This window comes from Myotis yumanensis, unplaced genomic scaffold, assembly GCF_028538775.1.
Source record: "Myotis yumanensis isolate MYYU_CA2020_CCGP unplaced genomic scaffold, mMyoYum1.0.hap1 SCAF_16, whole genome shotgun sequence".
Taxonomy (NCBI): domain Eukaryota; kingdom Metazoa; phylum Chordata; class Mammalia; order Chiroptera; family Vespertilionidae; genus Myotis; species Myotis yumanensis.
The window spans coordinates 17,978,372-18,002,109 of NW_027223767.1; the positions used below are offsets into that span (position 1 = coordinate 17,978,372).

Here is a 23,738-nt window from a genome sequence, read left to right on the forward strand (position 1 = left end):
TGCTCGTGGTCTCTGAAGTCATCTTAAATGTTGCTGTGTCTCTGACCCTCTTTCCCTCCTCTAATAGGGCAGAGGAGTGGAGACATGCAGAAGTACAAGCAGACAATTTGCAGATGTTTCTGAATACATGAGCTTGAATTTGAAACTGAGCTTGTCCTTTCTAATAGTCTGCTGGGTTGAAAAGCTTCCCAGTCAAGTTTGAATGGCCTGAGCCATGGAAGCCTAGACCCACCTTTGTACAATGACTACAACAGGATATGTAGAGATTAGAGTTTGAAATATTCACTGGTTACAAAGATGTTTCTGCTTTTTGGACCTCCCTCCTTTATCTTGTCATCTTCTAGAATACCAGGGCTTTAACACCAAATTGTTAAAATCATTACTAACGCCTTGGGTTATTCCTATGCAGACACTAACAGCTGCAGGGAAGTGGAACTGCACCTGCTCCCAAATGCTTTCTGTTTAACTTGCTTCCCACATTTGTTGGCACCGCGGGTGGAAGAGCTAATTATGAGCCCTGGCACTCTTCACATCATCTTAGAGACCAGGGTTGCCCTCGCCTTCTTGGAATAGTAGCTATTTCAGATCAGAGTATCAAAGGGCACTATGTTTCTATGTTAGCAAAATCAGCTGACTTTGAAAAGGAACCTTCTAAGCTTCCCTCCCTGCCTTTCTGTCTTTTAGGCCATTTTTGAGCCCTATTCGTAGTTTTAACCATGCCTGTTGCTAACGGTCTCAGGTTTCATCCATGCCAGGGTACTCATCCCTCCCCAGCACTAACCCAACCCAAAGCTGTTAATAATGCATTCCCAAGTGTTCCATTAGGTGCACTTAAACTGCTACAGGGAAAATGGCAATTTCTGATTTGTGGTAACCCAGCAACAGTTTCTTAGCATTGGTGCCCTTGATCAGCAACTGCTTTCCCAGGGGTAGTCCCAGGGCACTCATGAGGTTTTCAGTGGGCTGTCCTCTTAGTTCACCTTCCCTCTGCTAGACCTTTCCTCATCCCTTGCTTTTTTTGAAGGAGTGACTATCACCTGATTTCCCCCTTCTTGCTCCTATAGGGGTGGGGAAGGAGGAGGATGCTGCTTTAGATGAGGAGGGGAAGCCAAGAACTAGAGCTAGTTAGGCAGAAATATTGACCTACTTTCCAGCCCCCCACCCCCAGTCCGGCCTTTTTAGGGTAAATGTGTGCGTTACTATGGCAACTTCTGTTTTCACTTATCTCAGACCTAACTGACTCCTTTCTGTTGGTGCTGAATGGTGAAAAATTCTAATTCACTGCTGATTCAGTGCCTACACTAAGCCCATGCTTTTGTCTGTATTTATTTTAATAACAATAAGACGAGTCCTAGTGTTGATAGAATTTTTGTACAATCATTTTTGACTGATGATGAATGTAAGGAAGCATCTTGTAAAGACTGCTCTTTACAGAATTTTAACAAGCCACTTAGAAGTCCTCTTTGTCCCAGATTCTCTTCTAATTGCTTCAGGTGTTATTTTAGCTTTGTTTTCAGAAGTTAGAGGCTTGTTAAAAGAAAAAGGAAAAATAATGTAGCTCTAGCAAGTTGTGCACTCATGGTATAAGCATTACAACTCTGGTTTTAAAAAGTACTTCCTCTGAATTCAAGATATTTCCTGGGACTTTCCCATCTAGAGAGTAATAACCAGAGGGCCTTTTGGCGATCAGAGGGAGGGAAGGGGTCACATTAATTAGGTAGCCTTGTTAGTGTCAGAGTTTTGGGGTCTCCTGACAGTGCTCTACTTTTTTTTTTTTTTTTTTTTTTTTTTTTTTTAATGAGCACATCAAGTTAGTGGGATGGCTCTTATTTAGAATAGAAGTCCTTTTTTAAAAAAATTATTTTTATTGATTTCAGAGAGAAAGGGAGATGGGGATAGAAACATCAATGATGAGGAAGAATCATTTATCGGCTGCCTCCTGCACGCCCCCTACTGGGGATCAAGCCCGCAACCCCAGCATGTGCCCTGACCGGGAATCTAACTGTGACACTCAATCACTGAGCCACAGAGACCAGGCTCCATAGGTTTTCAAACTAGTTCCAGAGGGATTAGGGATTCCTTTTAGGTGTCCCAGAGGATGACAGTTGTGGGTAGACATCAGGTTGATACTTCACGCCTCACTCTTATTTTACCCAGAGCTGATCTGCTTTTAGCAATTTTATGTATTGATTATATTTGTTCAAAGGATTTGCTGTTAAGAAATGGTTTGAAAACCAGTACTGTACTAAGTTATACGTTATAAAATAGATGTGATGATTAGGGAGCTGAGCTCTTGAGCAAAACCAAAGCTAAGGACCCTTTTCTTATTTACTTTTCTTATTCATTGTGGTAATAACCAAAGAAATGACACCATTTTCTATTCCTTATGATGGTTAGTTTTATGGGAGAGAAAAACATGAAGGATTGATTCAGAATTGTGTGTAAGTGCAAAAATGAATGGTAGGGACCAGAACGGTTGAAAGAGTTCGGAAAAGGCAGCAGTTGGGCTTGTCAGAGATGACTTCATAGAGGAGAAATTGTTGTTGTCTGACTCATAGTTGGTGCTCAGTAAGTATTTTCCTGAGTGTGGAAAGGAATGATGTAGAACAAGCATGTCAAACTCATGGGCCGAATGCGCCCCATAACAAATATTTTTGTGACCCAGCCAATATAACGGTATGTAAGAAACGTTTTAATAAAAATTTCGTAACTTAATTTTTACAATATCCTTTTATATGTAATTATTAATAACAAACTACAACGTTCGTTAATGACTGATTACTATAATCATGTTGCATTCATTTCCCTTACGCATCTTATATGCAGGCGCACCATTTCTCTCCACTAATACTAGCAGCGAATATTTTAGTAGCCGATTGCCATGTCATTAGTCTTGTACTGACTTGTTTGGTGTGTGCAACAGGAAATATTTTGCTTTCGGAGAACAAGAAAAATAGGTTTATTTGAGTTACGCTTATTAATTTGTGCAGTTATTCAGTGTCTGGTGAGTTAATGTTCAAGAAAAAAATATTAATTTTTATTAAAATGTTCTATTATTTTATCATAACAGTTACTCATTTATTTCAGGCCTTTGTATTCAGCGTGTCTCTATTGAAATAAAACTATTAAACCTATGTTTCTATGAAAATTGAAGCTTTTGTTTTTTGCGGCCCACATAAACTTAAACCTTGTTTATTTGGCCCGTGTTAGCCTTTGAGTTTGACATGCTTGATGTAGAACTTGTACTAAGGTGCAACATTGCAAGTAGTACATTAATAGATTTAGTAGATTTGAAGCACTAGATGTAGTCTTTGTTGTTTGAATGGTTTACTTCACACACATTGTCATTTTATCGAAAAACTGACAACATTAAGTAAATTAGGTGGTATTAATCCTGCTTACTAGATGAGTAAACTGGAGGCTCTAAAAAGACTGGTTGGAACCCAAATCAGTGTGATTTCACAGCCTTTGCTGTTAATCACTCTAATACTCTGCTTTCCAAAGTACTGCTTTTTGTTTCCGTCTGGCTGTGTAATAACCTGCTCATGTAGGCCTGCATCATCTTGGTTGTAGGCCTCTCTTCTCTTGTAAGAGTCACTTGGGCTCATCCTTTAGCTCACCATTCTGCTCAAAAACTCCTGAGTGTCTACTTACTGCCAGTGGGAAGTATAGCTCACTTGGCTCCTTGGACTTCCCAAATCTGTCCTTAACTTTCCCTTCCATCCTAATCACTCCCTGTTTTTCTGACTGTACTGTCTTCTCCTATATTGGCCTCCGCTGACTTCTCATGATGGCAGAGTCATAGCTCACAGTCTGTTCTCTGTCTGGTCCTTCCCTCAGACTTCCCTCTACTGCAGCCCAGGTCAATTCCAATTTCTGCATAAAACCTTCTTAACCATTCAGCCCATAGAAATCTCTGGACTTGTACTTACTTTTTTCTGTCATTTGTATTCTCCATAACCTTCTTTGTGACATACGTACTTTGTATTGGTAATTTGTTTAACTCTGGCATGGTGGATCACACCAAAAGTATTGCATGGTGTATAGAAAATGCCTTTTGTGAGCTGGCCTCTACCTAGCTTTATGTGGAGCAGGTTACTTAACTTCTCTAAGCTTCAATTTCCTCACTTATAAAATGGGAATTAAGAAATAATAACCTACTACATAGGGTTTTGAGGATTAAATGTACTTAACACAGTGCCTGTAAAATATACTGTATTGTCATTTCCCACCATTTCTTCTCACCCCCCTCCCCATATTTGATGTTCTAGTAATGTTGAGCTACTGTTTTCTGAGGCTCTTTTTTTTTTTTTTTTTTTTTTACATAAAGAGAATGTCTAGCCCAGTGGTCGGCAAACTCATTAGTCCACAGAGCCAAATATCAACAGTACAACGATTGAAATTTCTTTTGAGAGCCAGATTTTTTAAACTTAAACTATATAGGTAGGTACATTGTTATTAACTTAGGGTACTGCTAAGCTGGCCTTTGCTAAAAACATCCTCAATCTAATTGAGGTACGTTTGCTGAGGTCGACCCCTTCCAACCACTAATCACTGCACAATGAGACTGCTGACTGACTGGCTCACTCAACTCGTGCATGAATCGCACGCTGCGTATCCCGAGGCCCACCTGCGCCACGTCTCTGGTCACCCGACCAATCGACACCCCCACTTCTAACGCCACTTCTTCAAAATAGACTCGCCCAGACCGAAAACCGACTTTTGTGCATGGGCCACGAAGTTTCAATCGCACTGTACGTGCGCGCCCGCATGTGGTATTTTGTGGAAGAGCCACACTCAAGGGGCCAAAGAGCCGCATGTGGCTCGCGAGCCATGATTTGCCAAACACTGGTCTAGCCCATCCGGCATGGCTCAGCAGTTGAGCGTTGACCTAGGAACCAGGAGGTCGCAGTTCGATTCCTGGTCGGGGCACATGCCCGGGTTGCGGGCTCGATCCCAGTGTGGGGTGTACGGGAGGCAGTCAATCAGTGATTCTCTCTCATCATTGATGTTTTTATCTCTCTTCTTCTCTAAAATCAATAAAAATATTTTTTTAAAAAGAGAGAGAGAGAATGTTCAGATAGTCACTAGATAACTAAAAATTGCCTGGAGGTTCCTCTCTGACCATCAGACTCCTCATCTATCAAGTTAGTTCGAATACTACTTTCTGTAAAGCTTGCTCTGACTCTTCCTAAGCTGCTATTGGGATCCTTCTCTTGTCTTCATTGTAGTACTTTGTCCATATTCCCATCATTGTATCTTTTATGTGGCACCAAACTAGCATGGTGTCTGGTCCTCAAATAATTGTTAAATGAATGAAAATAAAAGAACAAATGATGTGGTAAAGTGATTCTCAGACTTTTCCACTGAGGTACCAGCTCTAGCAGAAAACAGTTACTGACAAACCCCTGAGCATCAAGGTGGCAATAAAGAAGTTCCCAGGAAGCATTCTATGTTCATGAAGTCTCCTCTTTTTAAAATCTATTTGAATTTTGGCCCAGCCGGTGTGGCTCAGTGGTTGAGTGTTGACCTAGGAACCAAGAGGGTCACCAGTTTGATTCCCAGTTAGAGCACATACCTAGATTGTGGGCTCTATCCCCAGTGGGGCATTGCAGGAGGTAGCCAATTGATGACTTTCTCCCTTATCAATGTTTTTATCTCTATCCCTCTCCCTTTCTCTCTCTCTAAAAATCAATAAAAATATATTTTTAAAAATAAAATAAAATCTATTTGAATTTTGTATTCTATTCCATAATATATGTTTTTATTTTCACTTTTTAAAAGTTAAACAATTTTAATATTGAGTCAAATTGACAATCTGAGAAGATACACTATATTTATCATTTGGTTCCATTGTTATTTTTACAAAGTATGACAAGTAATAAGGTTAATTTTATAAATAATAAAAAAGGTTAATTCTATTTTCTTCTTCTTTTTTTTAGTTTTACCTTTCTCTTCCCACAATGCAGCTTACAGAATTAACTACAATGCTACATTAGTATGTAATCTTTTTTTTTTTTCTTGGATTGTCACTTTTTATTGAGTTACAACTTTACATGTACAGGTTCAGTGTTACCAGTCACCCCAAACCCTCTCCCCAGGTTAGTAGGTCTTACATTTATTCTGTTGCTGTTTATCAAACCATTTTATTTTGGTTTCAGTTTCTAATTATTTTTAATTCCTAAAGGAACTCTCTTTTTGGAGTTTAGGATTTTTGTTAAAATTGCTTTCAAAGCCCACATAGCTAATTTGAAATATTATCCAAAATAGAATACCTCTGTGCTTTAAAAGTGGGTTTGATTTTTTTTTTTTTAAATAGCTGGAAGATATTTCTTAAAACTGTTATGTGGTTTCTTAAAGTAATGTAATAACTGGCCCTTCAAGGTTACTACTTTAAGGCGAAGGCCTTCCCTTGAATATGAATATATTTGCTTGACTTAAGTGTTTATTTAAAAATCAAGCTTGCCCAGCCAGTGTGGCTCAACAGTTGAGCATCAACCCAGGAACCAAGAGGTGGAGGGTTCGAGTCCCATTCAGAGCACATGCCTGGGTTGCAGGCTCGATCCCCAGTAAGGGGTGTGCAGGAGGCAGTCGATTGATGATGTTCCTCTCTTATTGATATTTACATCTCTCTATGCCTCTCCCTTCCTCTCTCTCTAAAAAATCAATAAAAACATTAATAAAAATCAAGCTTGTGTGATTCGTTTATACCACAGACATCTTGATTTATCCATTAATTTAGAAGTTTTCTGAGGGCAGGAATCATACATTCATTCATTTATTCTGTAATTTTTTTGAGCAGTATATGATAGTTGGCACTTAATATTTACTAAACAGATGTATGTCTAAACTAGTATGCTTTTTTCCTATCCTCCTTCCTTCAGTAGAGAAGAGGGAATTTAATTCCAGGTACTGTTTTGTTTCAGCTTTTTTTTTTTTAGTTTATTGATTTGAGAGAGAGAGAGGAAGAGGTGGAGAGAGAGACATTGATTTGTTGTTCTAGTTCAGTGATGGCGAACCTATGACACGCGTGTCAGAGGTGACACGCGAACTCATTTTTTTGGTTGATTTCTCTTTGTTAAATGGCATTTAAATATATAAAATAAATATCAAAAATATAAGTCTTTGTTTTACTATGGTTGCAAATATCAAAAAATTTCTATATGTGACACGGCACCAGAGTTAAGTTAGGGTTTTTCAAAATGCTGACACGCCGAGCTCAAAAGGTTCGCCATCACTGGCCCATAGGGATGACTCTCTAACCAATTGAGCTACCTGACCAGGGCTGCTGTGTGTGCGTGTGTGTGTTTCTTTTTAAATGTTTCATTTTGGTAAACATTTTAGAAAATATGGATAATTTTTTTAAGGAAGAAAAGAAAATTACCATAAACCCTACCACCCATAGATAAGAACTGTTGACAATTTTGAGTATGTGCTTTATATACTCAAAAGAAAGAGTAGCACATAAAGTTACACAGCAAATAGTACAAAAGAATTTATGGTAAAAGTAAACTTAGCCCCCTCACAACTTTTTTATAACATCCCACTCCCCAGAGAGAACATATTTTAGTGGATTCTGTGTCCTATAGTGGTGCCCCCATCTCTCTTGATCTGTGCTGTCCAATATGCTGGCCACAAGCGCATTGACTTTAAATTTAAATTAAATTAAATTAAGTTAAATTAAGTTAAATTAAAAATTCAGTTTCTCGACTCAGTCCCACCAGCTATATTTCAAGTGTTCCAATAGCCACATGTGGCTAGAAGCTACCATATTAACCAGCACAGATACAGAACATTTCTATCATCACAGAAAGTTCTATTGGATAACAGTACTCTAGATAAAAGTATGCTTTTATCTTTACTACTTCATTTGTCAACTTTAGACAGTTTTAATTGCCTTGATTCTGTTTTTATTCATAAATAATTTGGTAAACTTAAAAAAATGTAAGATATGTGCTTTTATATAGTCGTATCTGTGTAGATTTAAATCTTAATGACTTATTTACCAGTAACCCAGATTCCTCTCATGCTCACTCCTAATTACTAAACCCTACCTCCTGTTTATAGTATCTGGTTTCTTTTATGCAAATTAACTCTGTGGGATTCATCCACATTGGTGCAGAACAGAGTTTGTCCTTTGGAACAGTATTACTATATCATTTGAATATACTACAATTGATCCATTCTACTATTTAGAAACATTTGAGTTGTTTCCCGTGTGCAGGTATTATGAATAATCTTCTGTGAACATTCTTGTGCATGATTTTACATTTTAGTTGAGTATAAACCTAGGAGTGGAACTGTTGGGCCATAGGTTTGGGGGTATGAGTAAGTTCAGCTATAGTATATTTTCCTAAAGGGGTTGTTTATACCCAGCACTTAATATTCTAGCAGTTAAATCATTGTGTTTTAATTTGCATTTCCCTGGTAATTAATGAAGTTTAACATCTTTTTAGATATCCACTATTTATTCTCTTTATGTCAAGTATCTGCATTTCTTGTCTATTTTATTAACTACATTTTTATTATTGTACTAGAGGCCTGGTGCACAAATTCATGCAAGGGTGGGGTCCCTCAGCCTGGCTGGCGATGGGGGCCGATCGGGGCCATCTCGCCCAGTCTAGGGGGAGGGACCGCAGGAGGTTGGCTAGCAGGGGGGCAGGGGGGAGGGACTGCGGGAGGTTGGCCACACTGACCACCTGGCCGGCCTCGGGGAGAGACCGCAGGAGGTTGTCTGTGGGAGCACACTGACCGCCAGGGGGCAGCTCCTACATTGAGCGTGACCCTGGTGGTAAGTGAGCGTCATAGCTACCAGTTGGTCGTCAGGTTGTAATGGTCTCTTAGGCTTTTATATATATAGATTATTTTCCATGCACTAAACTGTAGTAAACCTATTTTTACCCCACCCTGTATGTTGCTAATCTTTTCTCCCAGGTGTTAGCTTGCCAACACCTTTTTATTTTAAAAATATCATACTTTCAATTTAACCCAATGTACCTCTCTTTACTTTATGGTTTTGGTGTCTTGTTTTATTTCTTTTTAAATATATTTGTATTGATTTCAGAAAGGAAGGGAGAGGGAGAGAGATAGAAACATCAGTGATGAGAGAGAATCATGATTGGCTGTCTCCTGCACACCCCACACTGGAAATCAAGCCCGCAATCCAGTCATGTGCCCTGATTGGGAATTGAACCATTCATGCCCATTCTTGTTTCATCTGTACTCCTTTCCTCTGCCCTGATATTCTGAAGCATAGTTATTTTATCTATAACTATTTTCATATTTATCTCTAAAGGTAAAGATTTAAAAGATAACCATAATACCATAATCATGCCTAAAATATTAACAGTAATTCGTCATGTCAACTCTATAGTTGATCCGACGTTGTAAAATTTGTCAAACTAGAATCTTACATTTTATACAGTTGATTGATATATCCTTAAATCGATTTTACTCTGTAGTGCGTTCCTCCCCCCCTTTTCTCCTTCTCTCTCTCCCTCTATTTCTCCTCCCCTGCTTATCTTCCTCTCTCCCTTGTTTGTTGAAGAAACTAGCCTATTTGTCTTGTGGAGTTTTTTACATCTGGATTTTTCTGAGTAGGTTTTCATGGTATTAATTAATATGTTCCTCAGACCTTGTCTTTCCTGTAAATTGGTAGTTAGATCTAGAGAGTTGCTCATATACAGGTTTGATTTGGGAGAGTGGAAGGGCAAGACTACTTTTTAGGTGGTGTGTGGTATATACTTCCATCAGGAGGCACATAATGTTTGCTTGTGTCCTTTTGTAATGTGAACAGTCATTGATGATCTAAAGAGAAACTTGCCTTTATCAATATGTTGTTACCCGAAAGTTCATCTAGTAAAGGCAAGATAAATGCTTGATTATTTTGCTTTAGTTTTCAATTTTAAGAATGATGAGTTGGTGTTTTCCCAGCATCTCCAAAAGTGACCAAAGAGGGTGGTTTAGTTTTTGTTTTGAAAGTATTATAAACTCATGGATTTACACGTTCAATATTTTTCAATTTATTACACTTTACTATTTTTATGGATGCACAGGATGTCCATCTGTGGCCTTGGGAAGTTTGCTCACGTTGACTCCTGAGTCTTCTTACTGAGACCATTGTAGGCTTTGGTAGCTTCCTTGTTTTGTAGTGTGACAGGTTGTTCTGGCTCATATCTTTTTCTATCCCAGACCTGGAATCAACCATTTCTCCAAGGACCTCTGGTTGATTTTAGTGGGAAATGGTATTTAGAGCTCTCTGGGCACTAGGTTGGTCATTACTGAATTGGTATTATTTCTAGGCTTTTTCAGTGGATAGAGCTAGGAATTAAAGATGAAATACATTCTAAGTTCATGCTGTACTTTCTATTCTGTTTCTACTTAATATCACCAATTGTCTATATCTCCCATTTAAAAATCTCATGTCAGCAATCTCAGTCATTAGCCATCTACACTAATAAAAGAGAAACATGCAAATTAACCATCACTTTGCCACTCCGCTACACCCACAAGCCACGCCCACCAGCCAATCAGGAGTGAGTATACAAATTAACCCAATTAAGATGGCGGTGGCCACGGAGCTGGAGCGAGCAGGAGGCTTGGGTTGCCCCCCGGCGATGGAGGAAGCCAAGCTTCCCGCCTGCCCTGCGAGCCCTGGGCTCCGCTCAAGGCTACAAAGTTTCAATTATAGAAGATAAATAAATCCCAGATACCTGCTTCCAGCCCAAAAGGAGAGGCTGGGAGCTTGGGTCTCCGGGGGGCGTGGCCACCCTGAAAATGGCCATCAGCCCCTCATCCAGGCTAGCCAGGCACCCCAGCAGGACCCCCCACCCTGAAGGGGCTGTGCCAGCCTGAAAAAGGCCCTCAGCCCCTCACCCAGGCTGGCCACACCCCCATGGGGTGAGAGTCTCCTCTGGGGGCCTTGACCAGCCTGCAAACAGCCATCAGCCCCTCACCCAGGCTGGCCAGGCACCCCAGCAGGTACCCCCACCCTGAAGGGGGTATGGCCAGCCTGAAAATGGCCCTCAGCCCCTCACCCAGGCTGGCCATGCACCCCAACGGGACCCCGACCCTGATCCGGGACACCCTTCAGGGCAAACCAGCCGGCCCCCACCCGTGCACCAGGCCTCTATCCTATATAATAAAAGGGTAATATGCAAATTGACCCTAACAGCGGAACGACTGAGAATGACTGGTCACTATGACACACACTGACCACCAGGGGGCAGAAGCTCAATGCAGGAGCTGCCCCCTGGTGGTCAGTGCGCTCCCACAGGGGGAGCTCTCCTCATCCACAAGCCAGGCTGACGGCTGACAGCACAGTGGTGGTGGTGGGAGCCTCTCCCGCCTCCTCAGCAGCGCTAAGGATGTCTGACTGCAGCTTAGGCCTGCTCCCCGCTAGCAAGTGGACATCCCCCGAGGGCTCCCGGGCTGCCAGAGGGATGTCTGACTGCCAGCTTAGGCCCGATCCCCCTGGGAGCGGGCCTAAGCCAGCAGGTGGACATTTCCCGAGGGGTCCCAGACTGCTTGAGGGCACAGGCTGGGCTGAGGGACCCCCCCTAGTGCACAAATTTTTGTGCACTGGGCCTCTAGTACTAATATAATTACTCATTTTTTTTGACCCACTGATTCACCACAGTTCTCAAAATTAACATTACCAATAACAAAAAAATTTATGAAAATAGATTTTCCCCCCCCTTTGGATTTTAAAGTCATTTGGAATGTTTCCTGTTTGTGGGTTCTATTTGTTTGATTTTACTTTATATTTTTAGGGATGGCCTTTTTTGTATTACTTAATTTTGCTTTGTAATTATAAAATATATTTACATGGTTTTAATATCTAAAAGGAGATATAATCAGAAGTTTGGCTTCTTTCTCTTGTCTCACCCTAATCCCTCATTGCTCCATGGGTTTAACAGTTTTATAATTTATCCTTCTATTGTTTATTTTTTGATATAAGGAAATACACCTGTCCAGCCAGTGTTGCTCAGTGGTTGAGCATCAACCGTGAATCAGGAGATCATGGTTGATTCCCTGTCAGGGCACATGCCGGGGTTGCGTGCTCAATCCCTAGTGTGGGGTGTGCAGGAGGCAGGCAATCAATGATTCTCTCTCATCCTTGGTGTTTCTATCTCTCTGTCTTTCTTCCTCTCTGACTGTATTCCCTGTGCTATACTTTACATCCCAGTGACTGTTCTGTAACTACCAATTTGTACTTAATCCTTTCACCTTTTTCACCAGTCTCTAACCCCCCTTCCCTCTGGCAACCATCAGTCTGTTCCCTGTATCTGTGAGTCCGTTTCCGTTTGTTTATTTTGTTACGGAATCTGATTCTTGTGCCTCATCCTCCTACACACCACCATTTTTCTTCCTCCCGAGTTTAATAATCGTATTTTAAGTTTCTTAGTGCAAAGTGTTCGGTTCTCTGTAGACTAGAAATTATGTTTCTTATGCTGGATGATTGAATAATAGAGAAAAATACAGGTTGTTACTTACAAATACTGTCTGGTAGTTTTATAGCATAGAATAAACTGCTTATTTTGTTGTTTATGTATGGGATATGGTGTTGCTGGTTAGTTCTTATAAGACCTCACCCAATACTTAGACCTTTCTGTGTGTGTATATGCATGTGCTCTGTCACTGTTTCTAGGTAGAACTGAAGTTATCAGGGACTCCTTTTTGTAGGAAAAGATCTGCAAAGCTAAACTAGGTGTTTCTTTTTTAGCCTTTTTCCTTATACTCCTCACCTGTTTATTTTTACCATGACCTTAGAATTATCTTAATTTTTCTAAAGTTTTGATAAACTTTGTCAACAAGTAGGTGTCTGTCTCTTAAAGTGTCCATAATATATCTGGTCTTAGCAGAGTCATTTAAAAAAACATTTAGTAAGTATTTACTTTAAAGAAATAATTCCTAGCACTGTCTTTTGGCTTATAAAATGGAACTTGAGTCCCTCTAGTGGGTAGAGTATAATTCACTTTCCAAGCTTGAAACAGGAAGATGAACCAGCTTTCAAATCCACTGTTCTCATCTGTACTGGTGTCCCCTCTCCCCAGCTAAGAGGCAGTGCTTAGTTGGTCACTGGATTGGCTTGAACATTAGACAGAATTCACCAGTCCTTCTCTTCTGCCCATGTGATCCTGGTACCCTGGTCATTTCTAGCATGTGATCTCACAAGCTATGCCTCACCAGCTTCTTTCTTTCAAGCCTCAGCAAGTTTAAACAAATATGGTAGTTCAGGAGGAAGAGTTGTGATTATCAGACTACAAGTTGGTGCTTTTAAGCCATGCAGTTCTTTATAGAAAAGAACACAGTGCCTCCAGGGTCTTTGAATTGCCTTGAAGGAAATAATCATACAGGCCCATCTGGGGCACAACAAGTAGATTAAGGATATTTACTTATTAGAGGAGTTGTTATGTACTGATCGCCAGAAGCATCGTATGGCAGCAGAAGGAACCTGGGTTTGGGTTCACATCCTAACTTTGCAGTTACTACCTATGTGACCTTGAGCTGGTTATGTAGCCTCTCTGTTTTAGTTTTCCCTTCTGTAAAATGAGGTGGTGTTAAACCTATTTTAAGTATTAAAAATAAACATGCAGCCCTAGCCAGGTGGCTCTGTTGGTTGGATGTCATCCTGTACACCAAAGGGTTTCGGTTTGATCCGCAGTTGGGGCACGTGAGGAAACAACCGTTTGGTGTTTCTCTCTCACATTGATGTTTTTCTCTCTCTGTCTCCCTTACTGTCTTTCTAAAAATCAATAGAAACATAGCATTGGGTGAGGATTAATTTAAAAAAATAATAACAAACATACCAAAGAAAAGCCTTTGTGTTTTGAGTGCTCTATGATTGATAAAAGTCATGGAAATTTCCCTGAGTTCATTATAATGCATTAAATTATTTCTGTAACTTTCCCCTCTTTTCCCACTCCTTTTTCTTTTAGTCACCACCAAGTAAGCGAAGAAAATTAGAGAAGCCAAGGAAACCCATCACATTTGTAGTGTTGGAGTCTGTGATGAAAGAATTATCCCTCAAAGCATCATCTTTGGGCTCGGGGACAGTGGAAGAAGGCATAGTAGTTGTGACGACATGGATTGAAAAAATTCTCACTGATCTTAAGGTACCTGGTTATGTACATTGAAGAAGTACTTATATCTTTTATTTTATTTTCCTTTAAAAAGGGGGGGAGGGGAATGTTTTGAGGATGATTTCCTATAAAATTTTGTTTTTTTCCCTCCAAATAGGTCCAGCATAAACGAGTTCCTTGTGGAAAGGGGGAAGTTAGCCTTTTCCTAACAGCCATAGAAAACTCCTGGATTCATTTAAGGAGAAAGAAAAGAGAACGAGTGAGACAATTGAGAGAAGTTCCTCGAGCTCCTGAGGATGTCATCCAAGCCTTGGAAGAGAAAAAGCTCACCCCCGAAGAGTCTGGCAGTAGCCAAGATTTGGCCCAGGGGCCCCCAGAGAGTGGGCCTGCTCTACTGGAAGGCGAGTCAGCCACTGTTGAGGGCCATGGCCCAATCCAGGATTCGCTTTTCCAGGAAGGAAACCCAGGACCCATGGAGGATGAAAGGAGTGAGGAAAAGGGAGACATGGAGGTCTTGGAAAGTTGTAAAGGCTCTAGCAATGGAGCCCAGGACCGAGAGGCTTCTGAGCAGCTCATCAACCCAGTGTCTGAAAAAGAGCACCCTCTCCAAGGAGTGGCTGGACATTACCTTTTCAAGTGTTTGATAAACATTAAAAAGGAGGTAGATGATGCCCTAGTTGAAATGCACTGGGTTGAGGGTCAGAACAGGGATTTGATGAACCAGCTTTGTACCTATATCCGTAACCAGATTTTCAGGCTTGTTGCCAGTTAACTCCAAACTTCTTGCACAGTTGGAAAAGTTCTATAAAGCAGCTTGCTTGGAGTGGCCTGTGGGGTGGCAAGAGGAATTCTACCATGGGTCTATTGGTAGCATTATGTGGAATTACCTTTAAAAACAAAAACAAATTAATTCATTTTTAGACCTCCCCCAACCCCCTTTTTTTAAGTTACAGGTCATTGTAGTATGGTAGTTCAGGAGGAAGAATTGTGATTATCAGCATCAACAAAAAGCCATCAGAACACTCATAATGGATTTAAACTGATTACCTTAGCTTTAGACTGCTTCTCTGAGGCCAAAAGGATTATTTTTGGAACCTGGTCTGGGTCAGAACTGTACAGAGCTTCCTGCTTTCTCATCCTCCAAATGGAGGCAGTACACCTGGGCAGATAGGCTCTGTGCCCTCTTCTAGTGTCACCTTGAAGACTGAAGACTTTCTCTGGGTACATATGATTGACTGCCCCTGAGTCAGTCCTAGGAAAAGAACTGGCCTCCATTGGTAGATGGTGGGAGAGTCAGGGAGAGGAAGCTTAGTAATCCCAGAAGAGGGGCTGATCTGGGGAGTGCCTGGAAACGTCACATTCCTGACATGTCCGTTTTGATGTTGCTTATTCCAGAAACAATTAGGTAAGCAAAACTCCCAGATATGAGTGACTGAGACACAACAGAATGAAGCCATACCCTTACCTCCAACCTGTTGAAAGTACTGTTTGTAGTAGTTTTACTAGTATATGACATTTGAAATGGAGCTTTGTTTTGTTTTTAAAATAAGAGTAATTCTGAATTGAAAACTGTCCATCCTGTTTGAATCCTGGGGTTGGGGAAATATACTCTTGAGTTTGAATAGGTGAATGATGATAAAAATAAGAAATGGAGCAAGATAGTTATGTTGCCTAAATTCTCATCTATTGGCAGATCAGTTGTAGCTGATCAGTTCCTACTTTGGTGTTGGTTCCTTAGTAATACCCTCTGTACTTACCTACCTGTTAGCATAGGAGAATTCTTTTTTTATATATATATATATATATATATATATATATATATATATATATATATATATATATAGTTTACTGATTTCTTACAGAGAGGAGGAAGGGAGAGAGATAGTCAGAAACATCGATGAGAGAGAAAGAAACATCAATCAGCTGCCTCCTGCACACCCCCCACTGGGGATGTGCCCGCAACCAAGGTACATGCCCTTGACTGGAATTGAACCTGGGACCTTTCAGTCCGCAGGCCGACGCTCTATCCACTGAGCCAAACCAGTCAGGCAGCATAGGAGAATTCTGAGGCCAGGATAACCATGTTCTTAAAACATGTTTCTAATTGGAATGTCAGGGTTCAGCAGGAATGCCTCTGGAAAAGGAGTCTCATTTTTTGTTCTCTTGGTGTTTTGGTTACTCTCTGCTGAGCTTCACTTTCAGCAGCCTGCTATTCTATTTAGACTGAATTTTTTTGAGTATGGTGCCAGACAGAGTCCCTTGTTACCTACATTGAAGACCGGAGCAGAATAGTTAAGCCACACTTTAGAAAGGTGGCTATTGGTTAGGGCAGAATACTGATGACCTTGGCATATTTTGCCAGTAGCTAGGCCAGGCCCTCAGCAAAGATACAGGAAATGAAAATAGGATTATGTTATACCTCCCTGTAGCGATGGAAACAGCTGCAGAAGATAACATAGTAACGCATCAGTGTTCTTAACCTGGTCTGTGAGCCTCAAGAGAATCCATAAACCTCCTGGGTTTTTTTTATTTTATTAAAAAAAAATTTAATATAATGTTATTGATGTCGGAGAGGAAGGGAATCGAACTATGACCTCCTCATTCATAGGTCGACACTCAATCACTGAGCCATGCCAGCCAAGCCTGGGTTGTTTTTAAAAGCTCTGTGAGCATATGTGTTTTGTTTCGTTTTGTTCCTGGAGAGAAGGGTTCCTGACTTAGAGCAGTCAGTAACCCACTCGGGATTAGGAACCACTGTTCTAGTCCAACCTCTCATTTGACAGGTTGAGGAGACCAGTCTTGGCCTAGGGTCACACAGAACCAAGATTTAATGCATAGTCTTGGATTCCTCTGGTCCAATAATCTCCTGTGCTCACCCACACCAGCCTGCTGTATTGACCTCTGATGACACATTTGAATCATATGCCAGACCCAAACAAACCAAGGTAAATTTCTGTCTTGATAGAATTTTAGGGTAATTGAGTTAGGTGGCAACTAGTGGCCAATAAGTATTTATTTTTTGCTTGTTTGTGTCATTAAAAAAAGAATCTAGCATGTGCTCATTAAAGATTTGGAAAAGTGAAAGAAAACAGCAACAAAGTCACTCCTAGTCTCAACCTTCTCAAACACAACCACTAATGGTGTTTTAGTATTTCCTTCCAGTCTCTCTTTCTGTAGATGGGGTGTGTGATTGGGTTTAACTTTGGTTGTACTCATGCTGTGTATTTAGTTTTATATTACGCTTTTTTCATTTTATACCTTATAAGTATTTTTCCATGTTATAACAGTAGTGCATGTATTTATACTCCTTGCCTGATCAAAATATATTTCAGGCACAGTATTAGCCTTTGTTTAGATCTAGTACTTAGAGATTCCCAGAGAATAAGCTATGTAACTGGAGGCAACAAAGATGTGTGCACGTTTCATTGTCCCAGGTTTAAGGCTTGGTGTCATGGAGGAGGTTTTATAGGTGTTGTCAATGCACTTAGAGTTTAAAAGATATGTGACAAGGGAAGCTTCCACTGCTAGAGCTGTGAGTGTCGTCTTTGCATTTGGATATCTAATGAGAACATTGAAAACATTTTTTAAAATATATTTTTATTGATTTCAGAGAGGAAGGGAGAGGGAGAGAGAGAGAGAAACATCAATGATGAGAGAGAATCATTGATCGGCTGTCTCCTGCACGCCCCACACTGGGAATTGAGCCCACCACCTGGGCATGTGCCCTGACCAGGAATTGAACCATGACTTCCTATTCATAGGTTGACACTCAACCACTGAGCCATGCTGGCTGGGCCATTGAAAACCTTTTTAAAAGACATCTAAAAATTATTTTAGGTATGATGCATGTACTTTATAATTGTGTGATATGTGATGTGATAGCATATAACTTTGGTATAGGGGAAAGAGCAATTTATTTTCTTTAAACAAATAGGTGATTGCCCTGACTGGGAGGCTCAGTTGGTTGAGCTTTGTCTTGTGCACTGAAAGATCGCCAGTTCGATTCCCAGTCAGGGCACATGCTCATGTTGTGGGCTTGATTCCCTGGTCCTGGTGCATGTGGGAGGCAGCCATTCTGATGTTTCTCTCTCTCTCTCTCCTTTTCTCTCTCTCTCTAACAAAATCAATAAAAACATTTTTTTTTTTTAAAAAAAGGTTATTGACCCATGTATCGTGTTGAATGATACTTGCCTTAAATGTCTGGAGGTCACGTTCATATTGATGGATTGGTATGGAATTAAATCTTTGTGGTATGATCTTAAATTCTATTCTGGTCCCTGGCACTGGCTTCTGATCTCCTATAACTCAAATGGTAACAGAAGCTGAGCTTGTTTTCCAAGGAGGACTAAAGCTGCTTTTGTTCTTTGGAATCTGTTTTGCTTCCAACAGTTTGCTTCCCTCACCCCACATCCTTGCCTGATTTTTCACTTACCAGAGCAATGCTCCATGTCCTAGCAGGGTTGGCATCTCTGTGGTAGAGTTTCCACTAATTTTAAGGGTTCATATTGATTACTTAAAATTTTAGTGTGTGTGTGTGAATATATATATATAAAACGAAATCTCTCCTCTTGATATAATTAAAAGCTTATGATGTGATTACACCAACTTCTACAAGTAATACAATTGCAAGGTGTGGAAAAGATGGAAAACCCAAGGCCTCTTAAAAAGAGGTAGTAGCGCCCGGTTGGTGTGGCTCAGTGGTTGAGCACTGACCTATGAACCAGGAGGTCACGGTTCGATTCCTGGTCAGGGCACATGCCCGGGTTGTGGACTTGATCCCCAGTAAGGAGCATGCAGGAGAGGGCCGATCATCGATCGATGATTCTCTCTCATCATTGATGTTTCTAACTCTCTGTCCCTCTCCCTTCCTCTCTCTCAAATCACCTAAAAAAAAAAAAGGTAGTAGCCTCTCCATCTTAAACTACAGCATTTTCCTCTGTGGCCACACGGGGGCACCTTTGGCCCTTTTTTCATTCAAGCACCTTCACTGCGCTGTGGGAATGGATTAAATTGTGTGCTTGGTATTTTCTTGAAATACCCATTTGCTACCCAGATAAATATTTTTATGTAAATAAAATTTGAAAAATAAAAGTAGAAAGAAGAAAAAAATGTATTACCCTATGGTCTTTTTATCTGGACATAATTTTTCAACCTTTTTATGTTTATGATCACAGTTGACTATTTTTTCTTTCTTTCCATCTGTCCTGCTACTCTAGAATATATCCAAGTAGGGTCAGTCCTTTGGATCAAACTTGATATCTAGTTAATTAGGGTGCTACAGGGGAATGGTTAGTGAGCTTAAACAGTAACTTTTCAAAAGCCGTATGTTATACGAAGAGTAATACAGAGAGTTCTAAGAAAGAAACTGTTTCCAATGTTCTTTTGTCTTCATTCTTTTGGTTTATCTGGCTGGCTGACTAGCATGCATGTAATGTGCTGTTTACATCAATAGATGGCACAGTTGGTTCTGTGTTGGTATGTATTTTATAGGTTAGCTGGGCCTTCTTTCCCACAAGGGCTGTTTCTGTGTAGAACATGTATATTACTAACCCTGGGGTCTGTGTGGGCTCAAGAAGACGTTCCATCCACCCTTATTTTTATGGCACAGGATCAGATGTTCTGGGTGGCCACCCAACAAATAGATCTGCACATTAGGAGGAAGAAGGCCCATTTTGGAAAACTGAAGAGCCCTCTGGGAGTAGGAAAGTCTCAAAAGATAACAGCAGTTTTGTAGCCATCCAGGAAGTACCCTAGGAAAGGGACTTAGCCACATTTTTTAGGGAAGTTGGTGCTTGGGAGATTGGATTTGCTGAATGGGCAGTAACCCCAGTAAAACTCAGAGGCGGCTTGCTAGTAGAATAAATTGGCTTCTGCCTCCTGGAGCAGGGCATTCAAGGTCCCGAACCTTTCTAATGCTCCCCAGTACAAATCTCTTGGTGCTCGTGCCAGCACAGTATTAGCCCTACATGGGTCTCACCCCACTAGCAGCAGGGCCTCGCATACATGCCAGAGAGTTCCCACTCTGCTCTATAAAGGCATTCAGATCCTCTGCTGTGACTCACCCAAATGACTAAAGCAGCAGTTTATTATTTTAATTGCTGGTTGGAACAGCTAATGCTGCCTTTTGGAGGATATGCTTTTACTCCAGGGACTATGTTGTGACTGAGTGAAGGCCTTACACCGCCAAATGCCCTTTGAGGTGTAGCCTACCCGCCTATCTCAGCTGCTGCAAAAATATCAGAGACTCTGGGCTCTCCTCTGGGAAATGGAAGAGCCAGGGAAATGAGATAAGAAGGAATGAACTAGAAAGTGCGAGTGAACTTGGCATAATTGGCTTGTTTGTATATGCTGTTCTTAAGAGGGCAAAGGATGTTTAAATCCTAGGCTTTTTAGCCACCCTAAGGGAATGAAAAACAAAAGAGCACAGGCATCACAGTTCATCAGCCTCAGTTTACATTCCAGTTCCACTTACAGGATAAGTCAATTTCACTAAGCCTTGGCTTCCTCATTCAAAAGATGAGGAATTCTTGCTTCCCCGAGTTACAGCAGCAGTTAAGTGAGAGAAGTACGAAAACATCTGGAAGGGCAAACGAAGAGTGGGCTTCTCAACTTGTTCATTTCTTGGTATTCTTTGAGTTTTCAATTTCTAGTCAGGAGATCTTCCAGTAACTCCAGTGAAAAGTCCCAAGGCCTCAAGTATAAAATTGCAGGTGTAGACTATCATTTTTTGAACAAAGGCAAAAGTGAAGCTTCCATGCACTGCAGAAGTGAACAATATAGATTGATCGTCTTTATATAAATTGTATCATTTAGTAACCCTGCAAAATGGTATGGTGTCCTTGTGTGATAGCTTTAAAAGAGATGGAAGCTCAGAGAACTTAAAGTGACTTGTCCTAAGTTTATTCACAGAGCTAAGTCAAAGAAATGGGATTTGAACTCAGGTCCAAAGATTCAGGATAACAGATCTCAAGATTTGGAAATAATCTGACCCACCTCTAGGGAAGTAGACGTCAATTATTTGACAGGGAAGAGACAAAAAGCATCTCTTACCCATTCTCACCGTTTTGCCCTTTAAGGTTATATTATTTTCCAGCCTATGATCAATGAGCAAGATTTAATAAGTGAAATTACTTGTGATTAGTTCTTAATTTATGCTACCAAATTTCCATAGAATTTTGTATTTGGCAGTCGTGCAGATAATTAAGTAGTTAGTGAAACCACAAAATAAAATTCTAGCGCATGTACATGTTGGATCAGAATCAATATAAAATAACTAAATAACTGATAATTAGGTAATGACTCCTAGACAATACCTAATTGTATAATAAGTGAAGAAGGATTTTTAAAATATTTTTAGTAGACAGCACTAAATATTTCACATGCAGAACACAGAACTGATGTGCTTTTTTTGCTGGAGAGGGTAGTAATTGTCAGAAAAATAGCAAGTCATCTTCCCCAGGTAGGGTGAGTGAACTCAAAATCTGAAGAAAAGAAAAGGCTGCCTGCCATCTGGTGGAGCCATTCAGGGAGTGTGGCCTGGGAGTCTAGAAACCAGAGCCAGGAAATTCTCAGCTGGGGGACTTGGCTGGCTCTAGCAGCCAGTCAGCCCCTAGGGAAATGTGCTGCTGCTACTGCTGTCCAAAAGAGAAGGCCATCCAGAGAGCACTGCTGGGCTGGGGCCGGGGCCTGGGCCGGGGCCTGGGCGAGGCAGGCCTGCTCCCATAAATTGGCTGGGAAAGGGGGGTTTCTAGTCTGGTCCGACAGGATCCTCAATTCCAACTTGCTTGTCCAGGATTCCTGCCTTGAGAGCCAAAGTGGGCATTATGGACCAAACTCTGGCCTGTATTTCAGTGTTTCAGTGACCTAGATGAGCACTAATAAGGACTTTTTCATTCACAAAGGGAAGTACAGTACTTCCTCATCTTCTACCCCAGGGGCCAGGCGACAAGGGATAGCTCATGCTCTGACTAAAAGGAAGTAGCTTTTATTCAGTTCCTGTTGGTTATTGCCATGTAAAAATAGGTGCCCAGTGTTGTTGGATCTTTTCATTTCTTTTTTTATTTTATTTGGAATATATATATATATAGTTTAAAGTATTACATATAGTATTACATATGTCTCCTTTTCCCTCCATTGACTTCCCCCTGGCCACCCCCAACCCCAGCACATGTCCTCACCCCCTTAGTGTCTGTGTCCATTGGTTATGATTATATGCATGTATAAGTCCTTTGATTGATCTCTTACCTCCCCTTGATCTTTTCATTTCTTTGAGGGAAGTCAGAAATCCAGATTTGTGAGAAATTTACCTAATTTTAAATCTTAATTCAGTATTTTAGGAAAAGCTAGTATGTGACCTTTTCTACCAGCAGGTGTTAGAACTATAAATATTTGCAGCCTTCACTGTCCTAACTCTCATTTACTTCAACTACTGAACTCTAGTTCCTGCCCACCCTCCTTTTTTTTAGAGTTTTCACTCTCTCTAAAATCAGTGGGGAAACTTCAGAGCTAAGCATCAGAAAGATAGAGTTAGATAGGTTTGAGGAGGGAGATGAAATCTGCTTTTGGGGGTAAAATGGGACAGCTTTCAGAATAAAGACTAGTATGGGAAGTAGACCCACAGCAATAGGTCAGGTTAGTTGAGAACAAGAAGTATGAACCCCTGGCCAGGTAGTTCAGTTGGTTGGAGCATTGTCCTGTACACCAAAAGGTTTTAGGTTCGATTTCCAGTCAGGACACATACCTAGGTTATGGGTTTGATCCCCAGTTGGGGCACATATGGGAGGCAACCGGTCATTGTTTCTCTCTAACTCTCTCTCCTTTTTCTCTCTCTCTCAAATCAGTAAAAACAGTGGTTGAGTGTTGACCTATGAACCAGGAGGTCACGGTTGAGCCATCAGGGCACATGCCTGCGTTGCAGGCTTGATCTCCAGTGTGTGTGGGGGGGGTGGTGTGTGAAGGAGATAGCCAATCGATGATTCTCTCTCATTATTGATGTTTCTTTCTCTCTCCCTCTCCCTTCCTTTCTCTGAAATCAATAATTAGTTAACTGCCACACGTCCAAAACGAAAACCATCCCCACATGCCACAATATTTTGAATTGAATTTAAAAAATCAATTTGCAATGAATATTATAAAAATAAATATATTACAATTTGGGTGTTCTTGGATAGAAAATATGACCAAGGTCAAATTATGCTCTGTGTTCATTTTTCTATCCAGCTGAAAATTCTCATGAAAAATTATTTTAAAGTTAGGGCTGTCACTTAGGGAAATTTTTTTTTTTTTTTTTTTTTTTTTAGATGCACGTGATGTGTGGGGAAGGTCAGCCGCTTGAGTCTACAGACACTTATGGCCTACAATGGGTTAAAAAAACCCACACATTTAAAATCAATAAAAGCATATCCTCAGGTGAGGATTAAAAAAAAAGTATGAGGCCTTTCCTGATAAAACACAGGAAAACTTTTTTCCCCTTTGACATAATTTCATTTTATAAAAGTAATGCATTGTCACTATACAAAATTTATAAAATAATGAATAAAGATTTACAATTCCATTACTCAAATGGAATTATTTTACATATTACCTATCTTAGTATTTTTATATATGTATATTTTTTAAATAGTAAATGTGGGGTCATATTGTACATTACTGTTT

General features: G+C 40.5%; 1 protein-coding gene across 1 annotated transcript in view; it reads left to right on the top strand.

Moving 5' to 3' along the window:
• Positions 1-15,854, top strand: part of METTL16 (methyltransferase 16, RNA N6-adenosine) — a 62,613-nt gene extending 46,759 nt beyond the window's left edge. The window contains exons 9-10 of the mRNA XM_070393975.1: positions 13,941-14,117; positions 14,242-15,854. Of these exons, the coding sequence (XP_070250076.1) occupies positions 13,941-14,117; positions 14,242-14,856 (792 nt within the window). The 3' untranslated portion in view covers positions 14,857-15,854. The remainder of the gene's footprint in view (positions 1-13,940; positions 14,118-14,241) is intronic.
• Positions 15,855-23,738: the final 7,884 nt, after the last annotated feature.